The sequence below is a fragment of the Pleurodeles waltl genome, chromosome 8, assembly GCF_031143425.1.
Source record: "Pleurodeles waltl isolate 20211129_DDA chromosome 8, aPleWal1.hap1.20221129, whole genome shotgun sequence".
NCBI lineage: Eukaryota > Metazoa > Chordata > Amphibia > Caudata > Salamandridae > Pleurodeles > Pleurodeles waltl.
This window is the reverse complement of record NC_090447.1, coordinates 1,131,818,795-1,131,840,852: the sequence shown is the minus strand read 5'-3', so window position 1 is coordinate 1,131,840,852 and position 22,058 is coordinate 1,131,818,795. Positions and strand designations below refer to the sequence as shown.

At 44.5% G+C, this 22,058-nt stretch overlaps 1 protein-coding gene across 2 annotated transcripts in view; it reads right to left on the bottom strand.

Moving 5' to 3' along the window:
* Positions 1 to 15,857: 15,857 nt before the first annotated feature.
* Positions 15,858 to 22,058, bottom strand: part of LOC138249191 (THO complex subunit 1-like) — a 41,109-nt gene continuing 34,908 nt past the window's right edge. For both annotated transcript variants that reach the window (XM_069203182.1, XM_069203183.1), the window contains exons 3-4: positions 19,511 to 19,674; positions 15,858 to 17,163 (exon numbers count right to left, since the gene is read on the bottom strand). In XM_069203182.1, the coding sequence (XP_069059283.1) occupies positions 16,929 to 17,163; positions 19,511 to 19,674 (399 nt within the window). In that variant the 3' untranslated portion in view covers positions 15,858 to 16,928. The remainder of the gene's footprint in view (positions 17,164 to 19,510; positions 19,675 to 22,058) is intronic.

Here is a 22,058-nt window from a genome sequence, read left to right as displayed (position 1 = left end):
TCTTTGGAACTTCTCAGGGAAGTCGTCGTCACTCAGATCCAAACCAACTCTCTCATTTACAGTATGATCTCATATACAAATGACAAAGGCAGTATAAGTTTTAGATAATGTTTTAATAAAACAACTGTATTTTAGATAATAAGGCGTGAGCCGCAATAACCAGAACCATACAACACAGTAGGATTGAAATAGTCACCAGGAGAGTAAAACATAAGAACAAAGCTATCATCGTGTCTAATAGTTTCTACTCTCCCTCTGCTTGTTCTATTTCGAGCACAGCATGTTAAGCTTCTAACTTGCCTTTCTGAGTCACTGGGGAGACATCAGCCCTCATACCTGAGCAAAGGCCTGTGATCTTGGTTCAGCATCTGCAACGAGGCAGTCAGCATCTAGTTGTGGTTCCCTGGTCGGAATCTCCCTCTTGCGTGTATTGGGACAAGGAAGTGTTTTTATAACTAACATGTCAGCGTGATCACAAAATGTCCCTACGCAGAAATGCCAAAGACTAAACTCCTACCACGTCTATCGGCAATGTACCAGACTGTATCCTTGACTGAAGCACAGAGTGAATGTGTTATGGAGAACTCCAGTGCTGAAGTAGGCTAAACAGTGTGATATTAATATAAAACAAGACCGTAGAACTGGCTATTTGAAAAATAACAGTACGAAGCCTAATAAAAAGTATTTAGAGCAAAGTGCACAGAGGCTCTAAGCTGTAAGCAAATGAATAAAATATATCCAGGGCAAAGTGCACAAAGGCCTAAAGCCTGAAAGCTAATGCGCAAAGGATACGTAAAACTAACCACACTACAACAGGAGACGTGTGCATGGCTGTTGTGGTGGTGTCTGCGAGTGAGGTGTGTGTTCTGCTAGGTGTGGTGGTGATGCGGTAGTAGATGAGGATGTAGTGCATGCAGGTGTGAGTGTAGACGCAACTGGGAGGGAGGTGAAGGATGAGGAGGAGGGGGACACAGTGGAGGCAGTGGATGTTGGTATGTCTGCATCTGGATGGTGTTTATGTGAGTGCCTGTGGGATGATGTGTGGTGCTTGTGTTTGCCTGTACCACTCTTGTGTGTTGTCCTGTGTGCATGCTCGTCTGCCTGTGTGCTCGGGATAGGTTGAGGGGAATAGGATTGGGAACAGGAAGTTGGAAGGTGGAAACAGGGACAATGGCTGCCATCAGAGAGGAGGCCAGAGCCTGGATTGACCTCTGTTGGGCTGCCAAGCCAGTGTGAATGCCCTCCAGGAATGCATTGGTCTGTTGGATTTGGGCTGCCAGCCCCTGGATGGCATTCACAATGGTTGACTGCCCTACAGAGATGGATCTCAGGAGGTCAATAGCCTATTCACTCAGGGCAGCAGGGCTCACTGGGGCAGGGCCTGAGGTGCCTGGGGCTTAGGAGATGTCCACCCTCATGGGTAAGCGAGCACGGGCAACTCGATGAGGGGCTGCTGGGAGGGTGGTGATGGTACGGGGGTGGCGGCTGTACCTGTAGCTGGGGTGGTCACAGAAGTGTCTGCCACCACCAGGGAGCTTTCATCGGAGGAGGTATCTGTGTCCGAACTGTCCCCTCCAGTCTCTGCTGTGGTGCTCCCCTCGCCCTCCGTCCCACTGGTGCCCTCACCGTCGGTGGACTCTTCCTCCTGGATCCTGTGGGATGCAACTCCCTCCGTCGCCGGTGCCTCTGCTCCTCTGCCAGATGATGCTAATACACATAAGAACAGGATGATAAAACAAAAAGGGGTTGGGGAGACAAAGGATACACTGGGTCAATGGCTGCATGAACACCACCGTTGGCCTACATACCACCCTCACACACAGTGAACAGGCCTACACACTATGCAATGTACTACCACTAACAATGCTAGCCACCAGGGCACGTGGAGGAACACATACCGCCAACTGCAGCACACCTGGGACCCACACAGCCCTGCCCAGTAGTGGATGCCTACAAGCTAGGTAGCAGGAATATCACTTCAGTACCCTGCCCAACATGGGACCTACTCTGCAATGTCAGACCTGGGCTAGGGGCACCCACTAACACACATCCCCCACCGGCTACCCCCTACCATGACTAAGTTGTAATGATGGGAACTGTACTCACCCCCTTGTGGCTGCTGTGATGCCCTCAAGCGCCCATCCAGCTCCAGATAGGCCACCGCCAGTATGCAGGCCATCAGGGGTGTCAGGGTTTGACGGGCATCCCTTCCTCGTTGGGAGGCCATCCCCAGCTGGGCCTCTGCTGTCTTCCGTGCCCAGCATCTCAGGTACTCCCACTGTTTTCGACAGTGGGTGCTCCGCCTGTTATTGACCTCCAGGGTCCGCACATCCTTGGCTATGGCACGCAATATACCCTTCTTTTGATGGGTGCTGACCTGCAGAGAAATACACACACAGAAAGATATTAGTCAGACTGTCCTGCCTGTTACACTTATGGCCCACCATACCCCTTCACATCGCCATTTGCACACACAGGGCCCAGCACACAAGCTGACTGCCACCCAGGGGCCATCCACCAACCCCCCTACACAAGGCCTTCACACACACCACTCCATGCATTCATGCCCCATGCATCATGCCCACAGTGTACTCACCTGTTGGTCTGGAGGCCCATACAGCAGTCCGTACTGGGGTAGGACCCCATCCACCAGTCTCTCCAACTCCGCTGAGGTGAAGGCAGGGGCCCTGTCCCCAGTCACATGGGCCATGGTAGGTTCCAGATACAGATCACAGCAGCACATGCAGTGTAGGTCCTCTCCTGTTGAAGATCAGGTAGCAAGTAAGTGATCAGTTTGAAAATGGCGGTCACGTCCGCGGCGGTGCATACCGTCACCGCCGGCGTACATCACCATAGGGGCCAATATTATCCAATGAGGAGTTGCACGGCAGTTCACGACCGTCTCCCACAATGGCACACAACGTCAGCGGAACTACCTCACTTTTTTACCTGTCCCTCCACACAGGGCAGGCATGACGCCATTTCAGGGAGGGGGGCAGGCCCTGGATTATAACTGTGTCACAGTTCACAATTGGACATACAGGACAAATGCCACTTATACATTAAAAATTAACATCATGCATTGTACTGGTGTGGCTACTATGTACAGTTTGTGACCAGCTCCTCAGTCTTTGCCCCATAGATTGCTACCGCTGCGGATGAGTAGGAGATGGAGACATACCCCCGTGTACAGACCCCTGGTGTATAGGCAACAATGGAGGACAGGCACATTATCCTCACCTATAGTCTTGTTAGGGCCACAATCACGGAGCTGTGTGCCCAACTGGAGCCTGACTTAATATCTGCTATCCGTCACCCCACTGGGATCCCCCCTCTTGTGCAAGTCCTATCTGTGCTCTATTTCTTGGCAACTGGTTCTTTCCAAGTGACAATGGGCTTGGCAGCAGGAATGTCACAGCCAATGTTGTCAATAGTGCTGACCAGAGTGTTGTCTGCCCTAATTACACACATGTGCAGCTACATTGTTTTCCCCCGGGTGGAGGATTTGGCCACAGTGAAGGCTGACTTCTATGCAATGGGACATATCCCCAACATCATTGGGGCAATTGATGGAACACATATTGCCCCCCCCCGGCAAAATGAACAGGTGTTCAAAAATCGAAAGAGTTTTCATTCCATGAATGTCCAGATGGTGTGCCTGGCGGACCAGTACATCTCCCATGTCAATGTTAAGTATCCTGGGTCTGTGCATGATGCCTTTATCCTGAGGAATAGCAGCATCCCAAATGTGATGGCCCAACTACAGAGGCACAGGGTGTGGCTAATAGATGAGCCCTGGTTCCCACCCAGTGGATGTTGGTGTATGGGTATGGTGTGGGCAATGTGGGATAGTGTGTGGCTAAATGTTGTCCCTCGATATTTGCAGGTGACTCTGGTTACCCCAACCTATCATGGCTACTGACCCCAGTGAGGAATGCCAGGACAAGGGCAGAAGAACATTACAATGAGGCACATGGGCGTACAAGAAGGATTATAGAACGTACCTTTGGCCTCCTGAAGGCCAGGTTTCAGTGCCTCCATCTAACAGGTGGATCCCTGTGCTACTCACCCAAGAAGGTCTGCCAGATAATCGTGGCATGCTGCATGTTGCACAATCTTACCTTGAGACGCCATGTGCCTTTTCTGCAGGAGGAGGAGACTGGAGATGGCGGTGTGGCAGCAGTGGACCCTGTAGACAGTGAGGATGAGGAGGCAGAGACTGAGGATGAGGACAACAGAACAGCAGTGATTTGACAATGCTTCCAATGACACACAGATAGGACAGTGTTACTTAATCTTTCATTGAAATTTTCTTGTTTATCTTTGTCACTGGCATGCTGTTATTTCCCACTTCTATGCCCCCTCACTGTACCCTTTGGCAACTCATTTTGCAGATGTTGGTGCCCCACTATCGCTCCTGGTGTGATCACTGCAACCAACTACAGGTCTTTCCTATATGAACATTACTGTACAGTTGAATTGCAATGTTTGAACCTGGTTAAACGAATACATACTTAAATCATTTTACATACTCCATACTTGTATTTATTTAAAGGGTATTAATTGAAGTGCTAAGGAGGAGTGGGGCAAGTGCATTGGGATGGGGTACTGATGGAGGAAAGTCCAGGGTATAGTTCCAGTCTGTTTGTAGCACAGGTACATTGTCCATGGGGACTTAGGAAGGGGAGCAATGGCAGTTCAAGGTGGACAGGGTGACAGAGTGCGACACAAGGGTGACAATCAGGAGAGCCTCATTTTCTGGTGGGGGTCTTGACAATAGTCTCTGACTTCTGCCTGGATCCCAGGGAACATTTGCAGGTTGGTTCACCTTCTGCAGGGGGAGGAGTGCTGGTGGCCTGTTGGTCCTGTGGCGGGGCCTCCTGTCCACTAGCGGCAGTGGAGTTGGAAGGCAGTTCAGGTGTCTGGCTAGTGGCAGGGGCCCGCTGTTGTGAGGCTGCCTCCCTCATAATGTTGGCCATGTCTGCGAGCACCCCTGCACTGGAGACCAGGGTGGTGTTAATGGCCTGCAAGTCCTCCCTGATTCCCTGTTACTGTCCCTCCTGCAGCCGCCTGTTCTCCTGCACGTTGGCCAGGATCTGGCCCAGGGTATCCTGGGAATGTTGGTATGCTCCCAGGATCTCAGTGAGTGCCTCCTCGAGAGTCGGATCCCTGGGCATGTCCTCCCCTGGCACACAGCACTCCTCCCAGTTTCCCTGTTGTCCTGTACCTCTGTCCCCTGAACGGTGTGCCCACTGCCACTGACCCCAGGTCCCTGATTGTCTTGGTGTGGCCTGGGGTCCCTTTAGTGGTGGATCCACTGCTGATTGACGTGTTCTGGGGACAGGGGTATGGGCACGTTGGGTGGGCGCTGTGGTGGCGGATTGATGTGTGTGTGACATAATATGGTGAATGGATGTCCGCCGCCACAGCGGTATGTTGGCGGCAGTCAGCGTGGCGGTAAGCGGGATTTACCGCCAATGTCATAATGAGGGCCTATGTGTGTTAGCTCTATTTTAAGACTATAAACATTCTCTTCCAAAGTTACATGTCTGCTCTAGGAGAACTTTGGTATCTGCGCTGTTTTGCACAACTTTTTAATAAATGTGCCCCATAGGATTTAGGAATATCAATGCAAAGGAAGTATTTAGGGACAGAGTAGAGGGGGAACGTGTTTTTGTCAGACATGTAGGTCATATGGGGCTTGTGTACCTGATTATGTGCATAAAAGAGGGATAGTATATCGGAGAAAATTACTTTAAAGGGACCATGTTAAGGTGAAATTTTAGTTCCACCCTATCGCCTCTCCTGATCCAGTCAATGTGTGGGACCCACAAAGTTTCATCATTTTTCATTGTATGTGGATGTTATTCATTGTTGTCAAGGTAGATAATTTTAGATGGTATGTACACTAAACTTTAGGCGAGCAGTTCACCAAGGATGCAGATCTTTTTTTTATTTATAACAAACTTTATTGATTTTAAGGACAAATAAAAGAACTGAAACACAAAGAAGATAGGCTACAAGAGACACCAATCGGCACCTAGAGACAGATACCCTTCCATTTCCAATCGTGCCCAATGGGCAGTAATATCAATCAAAATTCCACATGTAACATTATAAAAACACCATTGAACCATTGCGAGCTCCTGTTACGGAAAAGAGGGGGTCGGGGGAGAGGATGGGGAAGGGGAGAGAAGAGGGAGAGAGAAGGGGAAGAGGGGGGTTCAAAGGAGAGGAGGGGGAGGGAGAGAAAGAGGGGATAAAAGGTGGAAAGCAGAAAACGGCACCCCTGGAGAACAGGGCATCAATGATCCCTAGTAGACTCAACGCAGCGCCTCCCACCTCCCCCATATCTTATAGTATTTTTTAGGGCATCCTCTGGCCTCGTAAACAAGTTTTTCGTGCCTTTCCAGATCGCCATTATGTCTCTTTTGGCCAATAGGCATGCCATACCCAGAAAGGTCCGGTCCGCTCTCCTAAGTCCCACCTCCTCCATGGCCCCCAGTAGGAGCGGAATCTGAGCCATTTCGATCTCGCTTCCCAGGATCTTTGAGACTTCCCTCACCACCGCCCTCCATTAAGTTGTTATGGATGGGCAGGACCACACTATGAGAAAGAAGTCGGCGTCCGGGCCCGAGCAGCGTGTGCAGTCAGCCCGGGGCCAGAGGCCCGCCTTGTATAGTCTAACGGGTGTGAGATAGGTCACGTGTAGGAAGTAGGACTGCAGTAATCTGAATCGGGATGTCATGGCAAGGGTCCGTGGGGCCATAAGCACCTCTCTCCACTCCCCCTCCTCCATAGGGTCCACCCAGCCCTCCCATCTCCGGCGGGGTCCGTCAAGGGGCCGAGTCGTATTGGCAATCAGAGAGCGGTATATCTGTGAGACCCCCCCCCCCTTTGCCCAGGCTACCCATCAGCACCTTCGCCTCCATGGGGCTATGTTCAGGAATAGTTTCATCCCTCTGAACATGTACTGATAGTGCGTGGCGGAGTTGCAGATATCTGTGAAATTGAGTTTTGTTCAGTGTGAAGGGTCCCTGAAGCTCCTCAAAGGACCGCATCCGCGACCCTCCCCAAACGTCTCGAGCAGGGAAATACCAGTGATGTCCCAGCCCTGGAATCCTTCCAGTGCCGACGTTTCTGCCAGTACTCTGCCCCGCCACAGTGGGGTTTGCCGAGTGATACGGTTACACCAACACGATTCCTTTTGGGCCTCCCGCCATCCCAACAAAACCACCCTAGTTACTTCAGGCATGGCACGTGGGATTGGACGCCCGTATAACATGTTGAGGATTTGATGGTAGCCCAATGTTTGGAGTTCCAGTCGGTAGGCCGGATCTGACCAGCCTCCCCCCATCCAATCATTGATAAGGATGCAGATCTTTAAGAGTACACATCTAAAATACAAGTGTGTGATTCTTCTGTTTCAGAAAGGTTCTGCACTTCATCATTCCATTGATTATTGAGAACCATCTTCTGTATCATCCATGACTTTTCTAGAAGTCCCGTTTTAGGTCTGGTACTGCCAAGTTTACTCTTACTTCTAAATATCCATCTACTAGTTAATGACGACATTCCAGCAGCAGCAGTTTGAACTGACCAGAGTACATTTACTGTCCCCAAACACCAACCACCCCCTTCAAAGGTTTTCCTTGGAAAACAGGCTACTGGGAGATTATCAATGAAGAGAAGTCTTCTTTCTCTTCAGAACCTGAGAATTCAGAGGCCAAAGATTTGGTGTACCATCCCACAAAGGAAACTTCACCTCCTCATTCATAGGTGAGACTTCACTGCTTTACACATCTGGGAGGCAGGATTCGATTGCTCCTTCATGCTTGGTCTCTGATTAATCAGGATGGATGGCTGTTTCAGACAGTCAGAGGTTTCCATGTAAAATGTTATATGACTCTGCATCACTCATTTCTCCCAGTCCCTGTACGGTTTTCACTAGAGAAACAAGAGTTCATAGACTAAGAGATTTTCCTTTTTGCTTCAAAAGAAAGCAATTCAGCTCTCCTCCCCTCATCCCAGCGACTTTGTAAAGAACAGTTGTCTTGCAGACAAGACGGGATGAGGTAACTGGTTAGTCATTGTCAAAGGTTTTGTTACACTATACTATACAGTCATTTCAAAATGGAGGGCATCCAACTCCTAAGAGACCTGTTGGTGTGTCTAGATTTCAAAGACATCTATCCCTCAGTTCCAATTTTCGTGCTCACCATTGATTCCTAGAGTTTCACTGGACAGCTTCAGCATACATATTCTTGGTGGTTCCACTTGCATTATCATCAGCCCCTTGGTGTTCCACCAAGTTAATGAAACCTGTGGTTCAATTTCTCAGAGCGAGAGGAATTTGATTGATAATATACCTCAGTAACATCTGGATAATGGCACAGGACCCACCTCTGCTACCTCAGAATCTTCATTTCACAATCTCCCTCCTACATGAGTTGGGGTTGGGATTTGTAATAAGCCAGAGCAAGTCTCTTCTGGCCTTGAGTAAGTAATAGAGTTTTTGGGTTTCCTCATAAGCTCAGTCACAGCAACCCTTTCACTCGCAGATCAGAAGATCAAAACTATCATAAAGGAAATTAGCAGGGATCTAGCAAAAGACGGAGTCACTCTACCCTCGGCTGCCCACCTCATGGGCACTCTAATAGGCTCTATTTAAGCCATCTTCTCTGACCAGTTGCATTAAAGAGCCTTGCAACTGTTGATGACCCTATAGCTCTGCAAGGGGTTTAATAATGCTCAGGCAGTCCCGTTGTCTCAAGAGATGAGACAGGAGCTTTAGTGGTGGCTAGCTCACATGGAAGTTTAGAATGTCTGGCCCATCTCCAGGATGACCTCAGATATAGTTGTGAGAAAAGGCCTCTTTTGTCATGATTAGTCCCCACATTTTGTCTGGTATTTGATTTGATCTCAAAGTTGTTAATGCCAAGGGCCTCTGCTAACTGGGTTTCTTGGGCCAGATCTCTTTCCCTAAAGCTGTTGTGATGCATTGGTACAATTGGCAACACATTTAGCTGCCACTATAGGTCCCTAGTAAATGATACTTAGGTACCCAGGGCATGGGGTACTAAAGGAAGGCCCCTGAGAGCAGCAGCGCAGATTGTGCCACACTCTAGGGCCATGCACCCAGCGCTGCCATTGCAGGCTGAGTATTCTGATGCAATCCTAAATGACAAACTCGACATGGCACACAGCCTGTGTGCCGTGTCTGCAACACACTGCATGCACTAGTCACCCCTCTGGCAGGCCTTCCAGCCCTAAAGCAGGTGCAATATACTGTATGTGTGGGTATAGATGCATGAGCAATATGCACCTACTGTGTCTTTGCCAAACCTGGGACATAGTAAGTGAACAGGGCAGCCATTATAATAGATGTGCTGGACACTGGTCAGTACACGTTTCACAGCTACATGAGGGCTACTCTGAACCCTGGGTTGTTTGGTATCTGTTGGACCTGGCCCTTTTTCCAGGGTCATCCCCAAATGTTTTGCCTCCTTCCTCCTATTTTTCCTGACCAGTTTTTGTTGGCTTTAGGACTCTGGGCACTTTACCACTGCTAACTAGTAGTAAAGTGCTGTCTAGTTTCTGTCTAAATTGTTTTGAGGATTGGTTTATCCCTGATTGGCATATTTGATTTACTAGTAAGCCCCTAGTAAAGTCCACTAAAGTTGCGCAGGGCCTGTAAATCAAATGCTACTAGTGGGCCTGCAGCACTGTTCGTGCCACCCACCTGAGTAGCCCTGTAAACATCTCAGGCCTTCCACAGCAGTGTCTATGTGTGCAGTTTTAAACTGCCAGTTCGACCCAAACTTTCCCTTTGTGTACATGTAAGGCGCCCCTAAGGTAGGCCCTCGATAGCCCCATGGAGAGTGCAGTGTATGCTAAAGGTGGGACATGTACTGCTATGATTTACATGTCCTGACAGTGAAATATTGCCAAGTTCAGTTTTCACTGTTGCAAGGCATATCTTTCTCATAGGTTAACACTGGGACTGACTTTAAATATCTTTTAAGTGCAGTTTCCTATTGGGAGCAGATAGAGATGTGGAGTTTGGGGTCTCTAAACTCACAATTTAAAAATAAAATACAACTTTTGGTAAAGTTGGTTTTAAGATTGTCATGCCACTTTTAGAAGGCGGGCATTTTCTTGCTTAACCATTCTGTGCCTTCTGCCTGGTTGTGGAATCCTCATCTGGATCAGTCTGACAGTTGGGCTGTTTGTGAATTCCCTCTAAACATTTACAGAAAGAGAGATGGGGTGTAGCCTGCATATCCTGATGAGCCTCCTGAGCTAGATTGGGGAGGGAGGAGCTGACACTTACACCTGATTGGGCGGTGCCTGTCCTCATACAATGCAGTCTCCAACCCCCTGGTGTGTGTCTGGGGACAGGCTTGGGCAAGCCAGGATCTTGTGAACAATAGAGACTTTGCCTACTTCAAAGGCAGAAAGGGGTATAAGTAGTGGACCCAAAACCCCAGACTTTTTGATTACTTCTGGATCAAAAGGAACCTCTGCCAAGGAAAAGAGCTGAAGAACTGGAGGAGTACTCTGTGAGTGTGCTTTACTGGGTTGGCCTTCAGTTGATAATGGCACAGGACCCAGCTCTGCTACCTCAGAATCTTCATTTGACAATCTCCCTCCTACAGGAGTTGCTTCTGCCTTTGAGAGGACAAAGACTGGACCTTGCTGTGTTTTCCTGAAGTGTCCCCAAGGGCTTGGACTGAGCTTGCCCCCTGTTCTGAAGTCTCAGGACCATCAAAGACTTCCTCTGCCAGTACCTGGTCTCTGCTGAGACTCCTAATCTGCCAAGTGGTGCCTAATCAAGTCCCTGGACCCTTGAAAAGAGAAGCTAGTGGAACCAAGACTCAATTCATGCACAGGAGCTGTGCTGGAGAAAATTAGAAGCAGCACCTGCTTTGCAGCTGAAAAATCGACGCACCACCTGCATTGAGGCTGGGAAATTGATGCAACACCCGTGTACAGCTGCCAAAATAGATGTATCACCCACGCAGTGCAGCTCTTCACCACCGTGTGCTGCAATTTCACACACATCCTCTCTGGGCGTCAAAACCACAGTGATGAACCTGTGCGGACCAGAGGTTGCCCGTTCGAAAACTGACGCATTGCTCTTCTGCGGGAGAGAAAAACAACACAACGCCTACCCGACCGGAGAAGAAGCAACACATGGCCTCACTTGCGAGTATGAAATCGACGCATCGCTGACTTTTCCAACGCACTCTCGCCCGTGCAACTTTATTTTTGACGCAAACCAGGTACTTTGTGTAAAAACAACGCATCCATTGATTTCTATGGATTAAGACTCCTTTCACTTTAAAAATGCATAACTTTGCTTGTGTAGGTTGGATTTTTGTAGTTTTGGTCATATTTGGTTTAGATAAATATTGGCTATTTTTCTAAACTGGTGTTGTGTCCATTTTGTTGTGTTTTCACTGAATTACTGTGTGTGTTGGTTCAAATACTTTACACATTGCCTTTGAGATAAGCCTGACTGCTTGTGCCAAGCTACCAAAAGGGGGGAGCAGGGGTTGTCTTAGGAGTGTAACTCTGTTACTCTGATTAGAGTGAGGGTCCTTGCTTGGACAGACTGCAAACGGACTGCCATGCAGAGACCCAGTTTCTAACAGTAGCAAACAACTCAGAATGGTAAATCCAAACTGGTACCAGTATTGGATTTATTACATGTACCCAGGGGTCACCTTAGAGGTGGCCCCTGCAAAAGCTAACTACCCTGGTATGGTTGGGGGCCGGTCCCAACCAGCCTACCACCACCAGACAAGATTCTGAGTCCCTGGGGTGTGAGATCCTGCTCTCTGGGACCCAGAACAAAGCCATTCCTGGGTAGAGGTCTAACACCCCCTCCCTCAGGAATGTGCACTGCCCTGCTTGCAACCTTCAAAGTGCTTACCACCCCTGAAACTCGACCCCCAGGCCCGCTGCTAGCTGCAGATGGCTGCCCCCTTTGAAAACCTTCACTTCTGGCTGGAACAACAGTGGGAAACCAGACATAGGATGGGATGAGTGGTCAGTCCTAGCCTGCACCACCCCTAAGGTGGTGCTGCGAGATGACCCCTCTATTTCATTTTCCTCCATCTTACATGGAAGGAAAATAGCCAATCAGGTGTAGGAAGTGACCTCTGCCCATAGAAAGTGGTCTCTTAGTGGGTGTAACCACCCTAAGGTGGTCACTACTAGCTACACCCTAAAACACCATTGGCATCCCTGGACCAAGAAATCAGATTCCAAGGACAAAACAAGACCAGCAAGAAAGAAGACCCAAGGCTCGAGAACTGAAGTTCTTCTGCACCAAGAAAAGGTGCCAAAAACTATTTGCTGCACCCAGGACTTTCCTACAGCTGCTGACCAAGGAACTGGGCACTGCAAGCAGACCAAACTTTGCCTGTCGGACCGTCAGGACAAACCCTGCCAGTGTGCCAAGTTTGGTGGCACTCTGCCCTTCATTAGCCAGACCATGCAGTAGCCCTAGATACTGGTTGCCTTATGTTGGACACTCAAAAGAACAGCCCACACTGGACTGAAAAAGGACCAGGAGGAAGCCCCAGTCGAGGGACTTCAGGAACCAGCCGGACCTCCCACCAGAGTGCACCAGCTGACCTGCAAGTAATCCTCAAAGTGACCTACCTCCTGCTTCCAAGAGCACCCTGCACCGAAGATTCAGCTGTGCCCTAAGGGTCTCCCACCTCTTGCGACCTTGACGCTCCAAAGGGACCCACCAGACTTACCTTTGGTCCGCCTGTTCACTGCTCTTCCAATTGGGGCCCCGCAGTGGCCTGGCACCAGCTCCAATGACTTTCTGCAACTTCTCCTGCCGATACTAGGAGCTGCTCGAACTTCACCAGCTGGTCCACAGTGCCCACAGACAGCCTCTACATAGCTGCAAAAGGAGACATTGGTAAATGCATTTTCTGATTTCATTTGCATTTTTAAAGTATCTCCTCCATTGATTACTATGGTGCGTAACCACGCACAAAAGACTATTTTTAATAAAACTTCAGAAATTCGTAACTTAAAAAGTACTTACCCGATTTTGATGATCTTGGTCTTAGCATTTTTATAAAAATCTAAGTATTTTTACAAATTGTTCTTAAGGTATTCTTTTGAGTGTGTGGTCTCATTTATTGATACTGTGAGTACAACACATGCTTTGCACTTCTCCAAGATTGGCCTTACTGCTCGACCAAGCTACCATAAAAATTAGAGCATTAGGTGGTCTAGTTTTTACCTCTGTAAACCTACATGTGGTTGCCTGGACCCCCTGCACAGAGTGCCTAGCTTTGCACACTACAGAGTGGGCCAGTCTCCTACAATAGTGATCAAGTCGGACACCAGCAGACTCAGCTGAGGAGCTAAAAGTGAAGACGTTGCCAATGCAGTTACACATCAGCTGCCTCAAACATTTGGAGGTATTGTTTGCTGTCTGTGTGCTGACTCCAAGGACTTCTTATTGCTGCATACCTTTTAAGATGGGCAATGCTGGGGTCTTATATATCAAGCGCTTGAGGGTGTATGTGATTTTGGATTATAGAAGACATTACAAAGTAGATTTAGTAACTCAGCCTAACCAACATCTCAGTAGTGGTGGTTCACCTTCCTGGATAAGATCATCAAATTGCCGATTAGAGCTTGTGTTCCTCAGTAACTCCAGAGAGTAGAAACTTCATGCATTGCTATTCTTGAATCTGATGGACCGGTGGTACCCTACAGAATAGACCTGATTGTCTCCAGATTGACCTTTCAGATCCCATTATTTTACAGCTGAAGATCAGAATCTAGGCTGGCACACAATGATTTTTGCCAGGAGTGGACAGGACAAACCTATTCTTTGCCTCCCTTTGCAATGATTCACAGAGTTTGCTTGTCAGATTAGGAGACAAGCAGCAGAGGCCATCCTGATATCACCATTATGGAGAATACAACCTTGGTACTCAGTCATATGGAGCTGTTGTGCAAGTCTCCTCTCCACCTACCTTCCATTCTTAAATGGCTGTTGGAACAATCAAGTGAACTGCATCCCTTCGTCCTTCAAAATCAATTTCAGTTGGTAGCATGGAACCTTTCAGGTCTCATTGGCAAGTGCCAGGATTTTGGAGCCATGGGTTCCTCTTCATGGTCAAGGCGTGCCTAGACTCCACTCACAGACAATATTATCAGCATGGAATAGATGAACACTGAAAAGATCCTTGACCACAAGGGGGCAGGTGTGACTTCTGTAGTCATTTTCGTTGCCATTCTTGTGGCCAATGGGCTTTCTTGTAAAACAGTTAATTACTTTCTGTCAGCCATCTCAACAACACATAACCTTGTGTCTGACACCTTGTAGGTGAAGTATTTCTAAGGATTTATTTTTATTTCTCATCCTAGGCCCAATTATTAGTTTCTTTAGGATGCTACTATTGTTCTAAGACTTGTTCAATATTGGCTCCAAAATAAGTCTTTATCTCATAAGCAATTGTCTGCCAAATTTGCCATGGTCCTGTGCTAGACACCGTACCGGAGAGTTTCAGATAACAAAGCCTTAGATTTGGCCGGCAGGTATTTTACACTGTTAGGCATTACCTTTACCTTGCCAAGAGAACAACAACGAATTCAAGATGGATATCCTATCATAGCTTTCCTCCAAGCCCCAAGCTATTTGTAATAGACTGTTTACATGTTTATGAGTGTCACAAGAGCACTCAAGACGTACCCTTCTGCCTGCTTCTCATTCCTATGGTTACACATGACACACCAGTGTCTTCACTCACAAAAGCCTGATGGGTATACTGAATTTTATCAGAAACCGGTATTGATAGTCCATCTTTATAATACTCTTTGTCAAATGGGCCTTACCTGATTGATTATCACAATCTACTTTCAAACAATTCTAATTTAAGCCAGCAAGTAATCAATTTTCAATAATTGTTGAAGAGCTTTAAACTTGCATATTCTAAAACCTCTGGTCCTGCCATATAATCAGACATTTTCTATCAATTGCGAACAAGAATGTTCAGTTCTATTGAGGGATAAGAAGGTGATTATTCTACCCTGTAATGGTTGTAATGGCATGACAGTGAAAATATACCTAAATGTATGTTTATTGTCGCTAATTTACTGTTTTCTCTCCCACTAGTTTAACAGACATATTTTGGCAAACAAAGATTTACAAATATTTATATTTTTGTTAATGTGTTTGTTGAATCACCATTCTCTTTTTAACTAGTTTAGATGAGTAAGTTGATTAACTCTGTCATAAACATCAATATAGCTGTGCAGGATAAGTCCAACAACACAATCTTAGGTACTGATGGTAAGCATATGCAAATTTCAGTTAGCAGACACGGGGTTTGTGGTCAGGGGGATTTTGTGCACTGTCAAACATTTTAGTGCATTTAGCTTCCTTTTTGATGGTTTTTAAGACCAGCGTTTTTTAATTATTTGCTCTTTAACTACGATCCAAATCCCTGCTTTTAGAATCATGCTAACAAAAGTTTGATTAATGCTGCTTTTCATTTGGACATTCAAGAGACAGCAACTAAACACTGTCTGATATTTTTTGTGCTGCAATCAGGGTATCTGTTATTTCATGTTTTCTGTTTTCAGAATCCATATTGTATGCTTTATACCAAAATGGATAAATGATTTAGAGTAAAATGTGTTCAATCGCTGTTGGAGCTGCTGGCTGTTAGATCTTTAGCTGTCTATTAATTTTCGTCCTTTATTCAATTTTTTTTTACTTTTTGCTAGATTCTGTAACATATGTATAATATATGTATAACTGCCTTTTGAAATTAACAAATCATTGTTCTATATACAGCAGTTTTGGTGCACCAAATGCCGTAACCTTTTTAATAAAATAAGTTTTTAAGGAAACACAAGTGCAGAAGTCAGACGGGTAGCACAAAATACATGAGGTATGGTCATCTTCTAAAATTGCTGTCATTTTGCAAATTATCTCATACTTTGTGTTTTCTTTGCATTCCAAGTGATCATCCTTATTTATGCATGGCAGAAATTACATAGCTCCTCAGAGTACATTTGAGACAAAAGAACATTGCAACATTAAACATTTATTTAATTTTCTTTAAAGCACGTACAAGTTGTTGTATTCATAAATGAGTGGAATTAAGTAAACACTTAAGGGATGGGTGCTGTTGTTATGATTTACAGAGCATAATTAACTTTGAAACATGGACCATAATGTGTAAGATCAGTTTAAATATTGTGTACAATAAAACACTGACAGTTCATTAGATAGAATTGATACATGCCAAGGTTAGTTTTATAACATATAACATATTACTTCAACATTCACAATAGTGATGGGTTATTTTATATAGTTTTCAAATAAATAATTATTGTATAAACACTTCTTTTATTATAATTATTGTGTTAACATACTTACTTATTTTATTATTCAGTGACTTGCATGCAAAAAGTGCAGTTGCTAAGACAACGCAATGATCACCAAGCAACGTTCAGATAATTTTGCTTACTCAGTGAGTGCTGAATTTTTTACAAGCAAGCAAATTCAACCATTCCAGTTCCTGATTCAATATCTTGGAAAACAACAAACACATCTCCTTAATAATATTTTGAGTTTGATATAGGGATTTGCAGTAATATAAATCCACTGATTCCTGAGGGATGTAATAACTCATATATCTTCGTAAATAGAGTCATCAGTTAATATCAATACCATATTACAATATGGTGGTGTTGACTCCACTGTAAATCTCACCATTGATGTATTTACCACCATTGCGGAGAGTATGCAGATTTTATATTACTGCCCACCTCTAAATCAAATCCTCGGAATTGAAATGCAGCCGCACTTCACCACTTTATAAACCATGAAGTGATAGGGCCTGTAAAACAAATTGTTTTATATAATACATGTCTTAGGTGTACTTGCGACTCAGCTCATTAATTTTTTTTAGGCCTTCTTTGTTGTTGATGGTTTTGTGAACTGTGATAAGGAAAGGAAAGGCAGAGGGCAGCTCAACCCGACTGCTTAACTTCTGATGCCCCCAGTGGAGGCATCGGAGTTTGTCAGCCAGATCCTTCCTTCCAGCTCGTTCCAGAGCATCCTGCAGGATCTTCGTCTTATTCAGTTTATTCCAAGATTTTTCATACCTATGTTATGAAAATATATTTTTATTAATATGGGGACTTCAGTCATCTAAAGTAACTAACATCTACGAGATTATTAAGTGTTTATTTATTAGACTAGATTGAAATTAACTTGTGCTTAATAATCAATCCATCCCTTTTCTTAGACCATAAAGTAAATGAGTAATTTATTGATTAGTAAAAACTGTATTTAAAAGTCAAACACTAGCCTTAGATACAGAAACCAAAATCAAATTAATCTGCAGCTGGCTCACACAGTAGTAAAATATACAGTTTATAAAAATGTTGGAAAATAATAAAATCGTAAATTACTAAAGTAATAATGCAATTCCAATTAATTTTTAGCAAGAGGTATTTAACCTACAGTACAGATACAATTTCAATTATTTATCGGCTAAACACCTTAATATAATCTCTACATATGTAGCCAAATTAGTAGTCATAACCAGATGCTGACCACTTCATGTAAAATATACAGTGACTATACAAGATCTGATAAGATATCTGTGTTCAATATGCTATTTGATATTTTTTCATCACATTTGAGAGATCAACAAATGCAAAATAAGTGAATCACATTTTCTTTAGGTTGCTTGCATAGTATACAATGGGACGTAAATATAGAAACACTAGACTATATTGTGCTAATTTCCCAAATATATAGCAATACAAATATAAACAGTTTTTTTCTCATGCACACCTCGTTTTGGGTAGAAACTAAAATCCCCCTTTAATACTCCAGATTACCATTACAGTTCTACCTAATCTCTGGAGAATCTCTCTCTTGACCAAGTGACTTCTCACTTAGACACTGTAAATATGGAGAGTTCGTTTTTATGCTTAACATCTGGCAAGGATGCTGCACTTTTGGACCCGAAGTATGTCACAGTGATAAATGTGCACGCCGTGTGTCTTATGCCTAATCAGGGCCACTGGAACTATGCGTCAAGGGAGGACCAAATTATGTGGCAGAGTTTACTAAATTATGCTGCAAGAAAATGCAAATAATGTGAACATTTTGAGTTAGTATCAGTTCATTATTTTGTCATTTTAACACATGTTAACACTGTTTGGACAAAGTACAGCAATATGCAGCTGAAAGGTGAACTGTCAACCTTTGCAAAGTCATTTCTGGTGCATAGCAACACATGTCGCTGCATCTTAAATAATTGATGCGTTTGAGCTAGAAAACTTTTTTTTGTTAAAATGTGCAAATTAAGCAGCAGATGATAGATTGTGTGGCTAAGTGTGGCAAATTTATAATTATGCGAAAACTGCCACAGAAACGCATAATTCCAGTAGTCTTGGACATATTACATCTTCTCTAAAAATCCATAATCAATTCATAAAACACATATCTGAACTAGTAACAATCCTTGAAGTCAAAGGCTCCTAAAGAAAGAATGCTAAAGATAAGAAAATGTGTAGGGTTCGAACACATTTAAGCAAAGTGAGTGTAAAATCAGTTTTTGTTTTTTTATGAATTTCTTTTTTGAATTATTAATTTGATTTATGATTTCTTTGGTCAATAATATTCCCTTGTAATATTGGAGGGGGCGGGGGGTTCCAGATTGAACGGTTCTAGGGCAATTCGTCGCAGGCCATTCACATGGACAAGTTTTGTGCCAATGTCTGCCCCGCAATGAATTTCTCGCATGTATGCTTCCCCTGCCCTGATCTCTCTCTTTATTTTTTTTCCTTCTATTCTGATTTCCTCTCTAATCTTCGATGCCGCAACGTAGAAGTTTTTTTCCCGTCTTGAGGTCGTTTTTTTTTTTTTTTTTTTAACGGATGTTCCACCCAAAACGCCAGCTACTTCGTTTTATTTTTTGTGCCCGCTTCTTATGTTTTTGTCGTTTTTTATCACTGCCAGAACGTGTCACTTGTGCTGCAATGTAGTGCAGGTGATTGAAATCACTGGCATTGTGGTATGTTTGGAAATAGACCTGCACCAAAATGAACTATGATTAATTTAATTGTAGCCATGCAATATTTTATGTACGCATCCCCGCTATAATTTCTTAAAGGATAACAGCCATGCCAGAAACGTTCCGAAGGGTTCACTTTAGGTTTGACCATGCCGCAATGCTTGTTCTTAACTTTATTTATAATATGCCTGTATTCCTTAGTAAGTGTTGCTGCCAACCATTCATTTATTTTCAGGCCAAAAGCAATTACTGGGAGCAGACCTTCTGTCCCGGCGAATTCCTCTGTACAAATGGCAGAAGAGGGCTGTGAAAGACGAAGTGTATAGTCAACAAAATGCAAACAGAGCAGATGGCATTGGTGGGGAGTAATACAAATATTTCAGAAAATACAAATTCTGAGTGATTGATATTTAGCTACATACCAGCATTCCAGCATTTTCTGTGCTTGGATCTTCTTTTCTTCTGACGCGGTGTGAAACTGCCTCACCTCAGCTCTACTGAATCCCAACTCATTGGCTACGATTGTCCACTCAAAGCCCAGCTGATTGCCCAGTTCTTGTACTGACTTCAGGTTAATCACAGCATCCTAGTTTTCAAACACCATATCGCTTTTATTAATAAATGACAATGTTAAAACCGCAAACAAACGCACAAAAAGCTACTATGATTGTATATTTCTCTAATAGGCGGGTATTCGAAAACAAACATACAGAAATATAAAGGAAACTAAAATGTATACCTATTATCTGGGAAGATGACTTATTTTCCTGTGCTTCTGATAATGAAAACAGTTTTAGGAATTTTCAGTACCATATGAATACTGTTGGAAAATGGTACCTCTCTGAAGGGTCACCCCAAACATTTTGCCTTCCTCCTCTTCTTTTTATGACCTCATTTTTGTTGGTGTAAGGATTCTGGGTACGCTATCTCTGCTAACCAGTGCTAAAGTGCATGTGCTCTCTCCCTAAAACATGTTAACATTGGTTCATACCCAATTAGCATATTTAATTTACTTGTAAATACCCGTTAAAGTGCACTACCTATGCTCAGGACCTGTAAATCAAATTATACTGATGGGTCTGCAGCACGGATTGTGTCACCCACATAAATAGCCCTTAACCATGTCTCAGGCCTGCCATTGCAAGGCCTGTGTGTGCAGTTTCACTGCCACCTCGACTTGGAATATAAAACTACTTGCCAACCCTTACATCCCCCTTTTATTACATGTGAGTCACCCCTGAGGTAGGTCTTAGGTGGCCCACAGGGCAGGGTGCCATGTAAGTAAAAGGCAGGACATGTAGTAGTAAGCTTTACATGTCCTGATATTGAAAAACTCCCAAAGTCATTTTTCACTATTGTGAAGCCAGCTCCTCTCATAGGCCAGCATCGTAAATTCACTTATACACTTTTAAGTGGTACTTTCTGATCTAAGAGGAGTGGCATTGTCATGTTTGGTATGGTTGGAATGGTAGTGAGAAATCCTGCTTACTGGTGAAGTTAGATTTAACATTACTGTTTCAGAAATGCCACTTTTAGAAAGTAGGCACTTCTCTGCACTTACTGCTCTCTGTGCCTTATAGCCTGTCTCCAATCCACGTCTGGTCTGTGCTGGTTGACATCTCCCCTTGTGCATTCTACCCAGACAGCCATAAACATAGGATCCTCAGCTGCATCTGCATTCATCTGCATACTGATGGGTCTTCCTGGGCAGGAAGGGTGGAGGGGCTCTCACACTTGAAAGGCTGGTGACCTGACCTCACACAAAGGACTGATAACCCCCCCACAGGTCTGATGGCAGACAGGACTGGGTTGAAAGCGGAACTGGTGGACTTCAAAACCACTCTTTGAAGTTTTCCTCGACTTCAAAGGCACATTTGGGTATTCATACTGGGTCTGTGAGCCCCTAAAATCAGACACTTCTGGACCTGCAACTGGACTCTGTCAGAGGGACTGCCTTGCTGCCCAAAGGCTTCATCTGGATTGCTTTTCTGGAAGGACTGCTCTCCTGCTTGTTGCACTGCTTCCTGCTGGCCCCTCGACTCTGCTCGAAGGATTCTGCCTTCCCCCACAAGTGCTCTCCAAGGGCTTGAACTAAACTTGCCTCCTGTTCTGAAGTCTCAGGGCCATCAAAGACTTCACCAAGTAGAGAAAATCCAGCCTGTTGTAAAATTGATGCAACACCTGCAAAAACCGAAGCAGTGTCTGCCTTGCAGCTGAAAAATCACCACAGCGCCTACCGGACTGGCGCAGCGCCTGCTCCATCCTACCAATGCATTCTGGATTTTCTACTTAGTATGGCCAAGCAGTAATAAATGAAAACATGGGCAATCTCCCAATCAGCCCTTGTCGTACTTTGAGAAATTCTACATTTTCGAAGTTGGATATCCCTGTTCTGCTCTTTGTGGATTATAAAGTATTTATTGCATGGACACATATAGCATTACCACAATGCCTGGTTACTTTATAGGCCCGTTGCCTAAGGAAATGTCTTGAAATGATCATTACTAAATCCAAGACAAACGTTTAATGAAGGACTAACCATCCAGTATAATTTTCAATAGCTGATTGTAGTCTTGAGTATGTAGCCGTTTATCACTATTTGGGGGTCTGATATTAAGAGATAGGATTTTAATTGCAGGAACCTGGAAATAAATGTGGGAACTTGGTGCTAACTGCAGGTTGTGTGTGCCCTTTGCATTTGAGGTTATGGAAAATCTGACATATTTACTGTGGCTGTACATAGGTTTCTAATGTTTTTACTTTATTCATTATTATAAAATTGAATGAATGCAGAGACAAATGCTTTTTACTGATGATGTGTACAAATTCCTCTTAGTGAAAAATGCAAGGTTTCTTTGTATATATATATATATATATATATATATATATATATATATATATATATATATATATATATATATACTTTCTAAAATGCATAAGGGGGGAACCCCCTGAGAAATTCATTTTTGG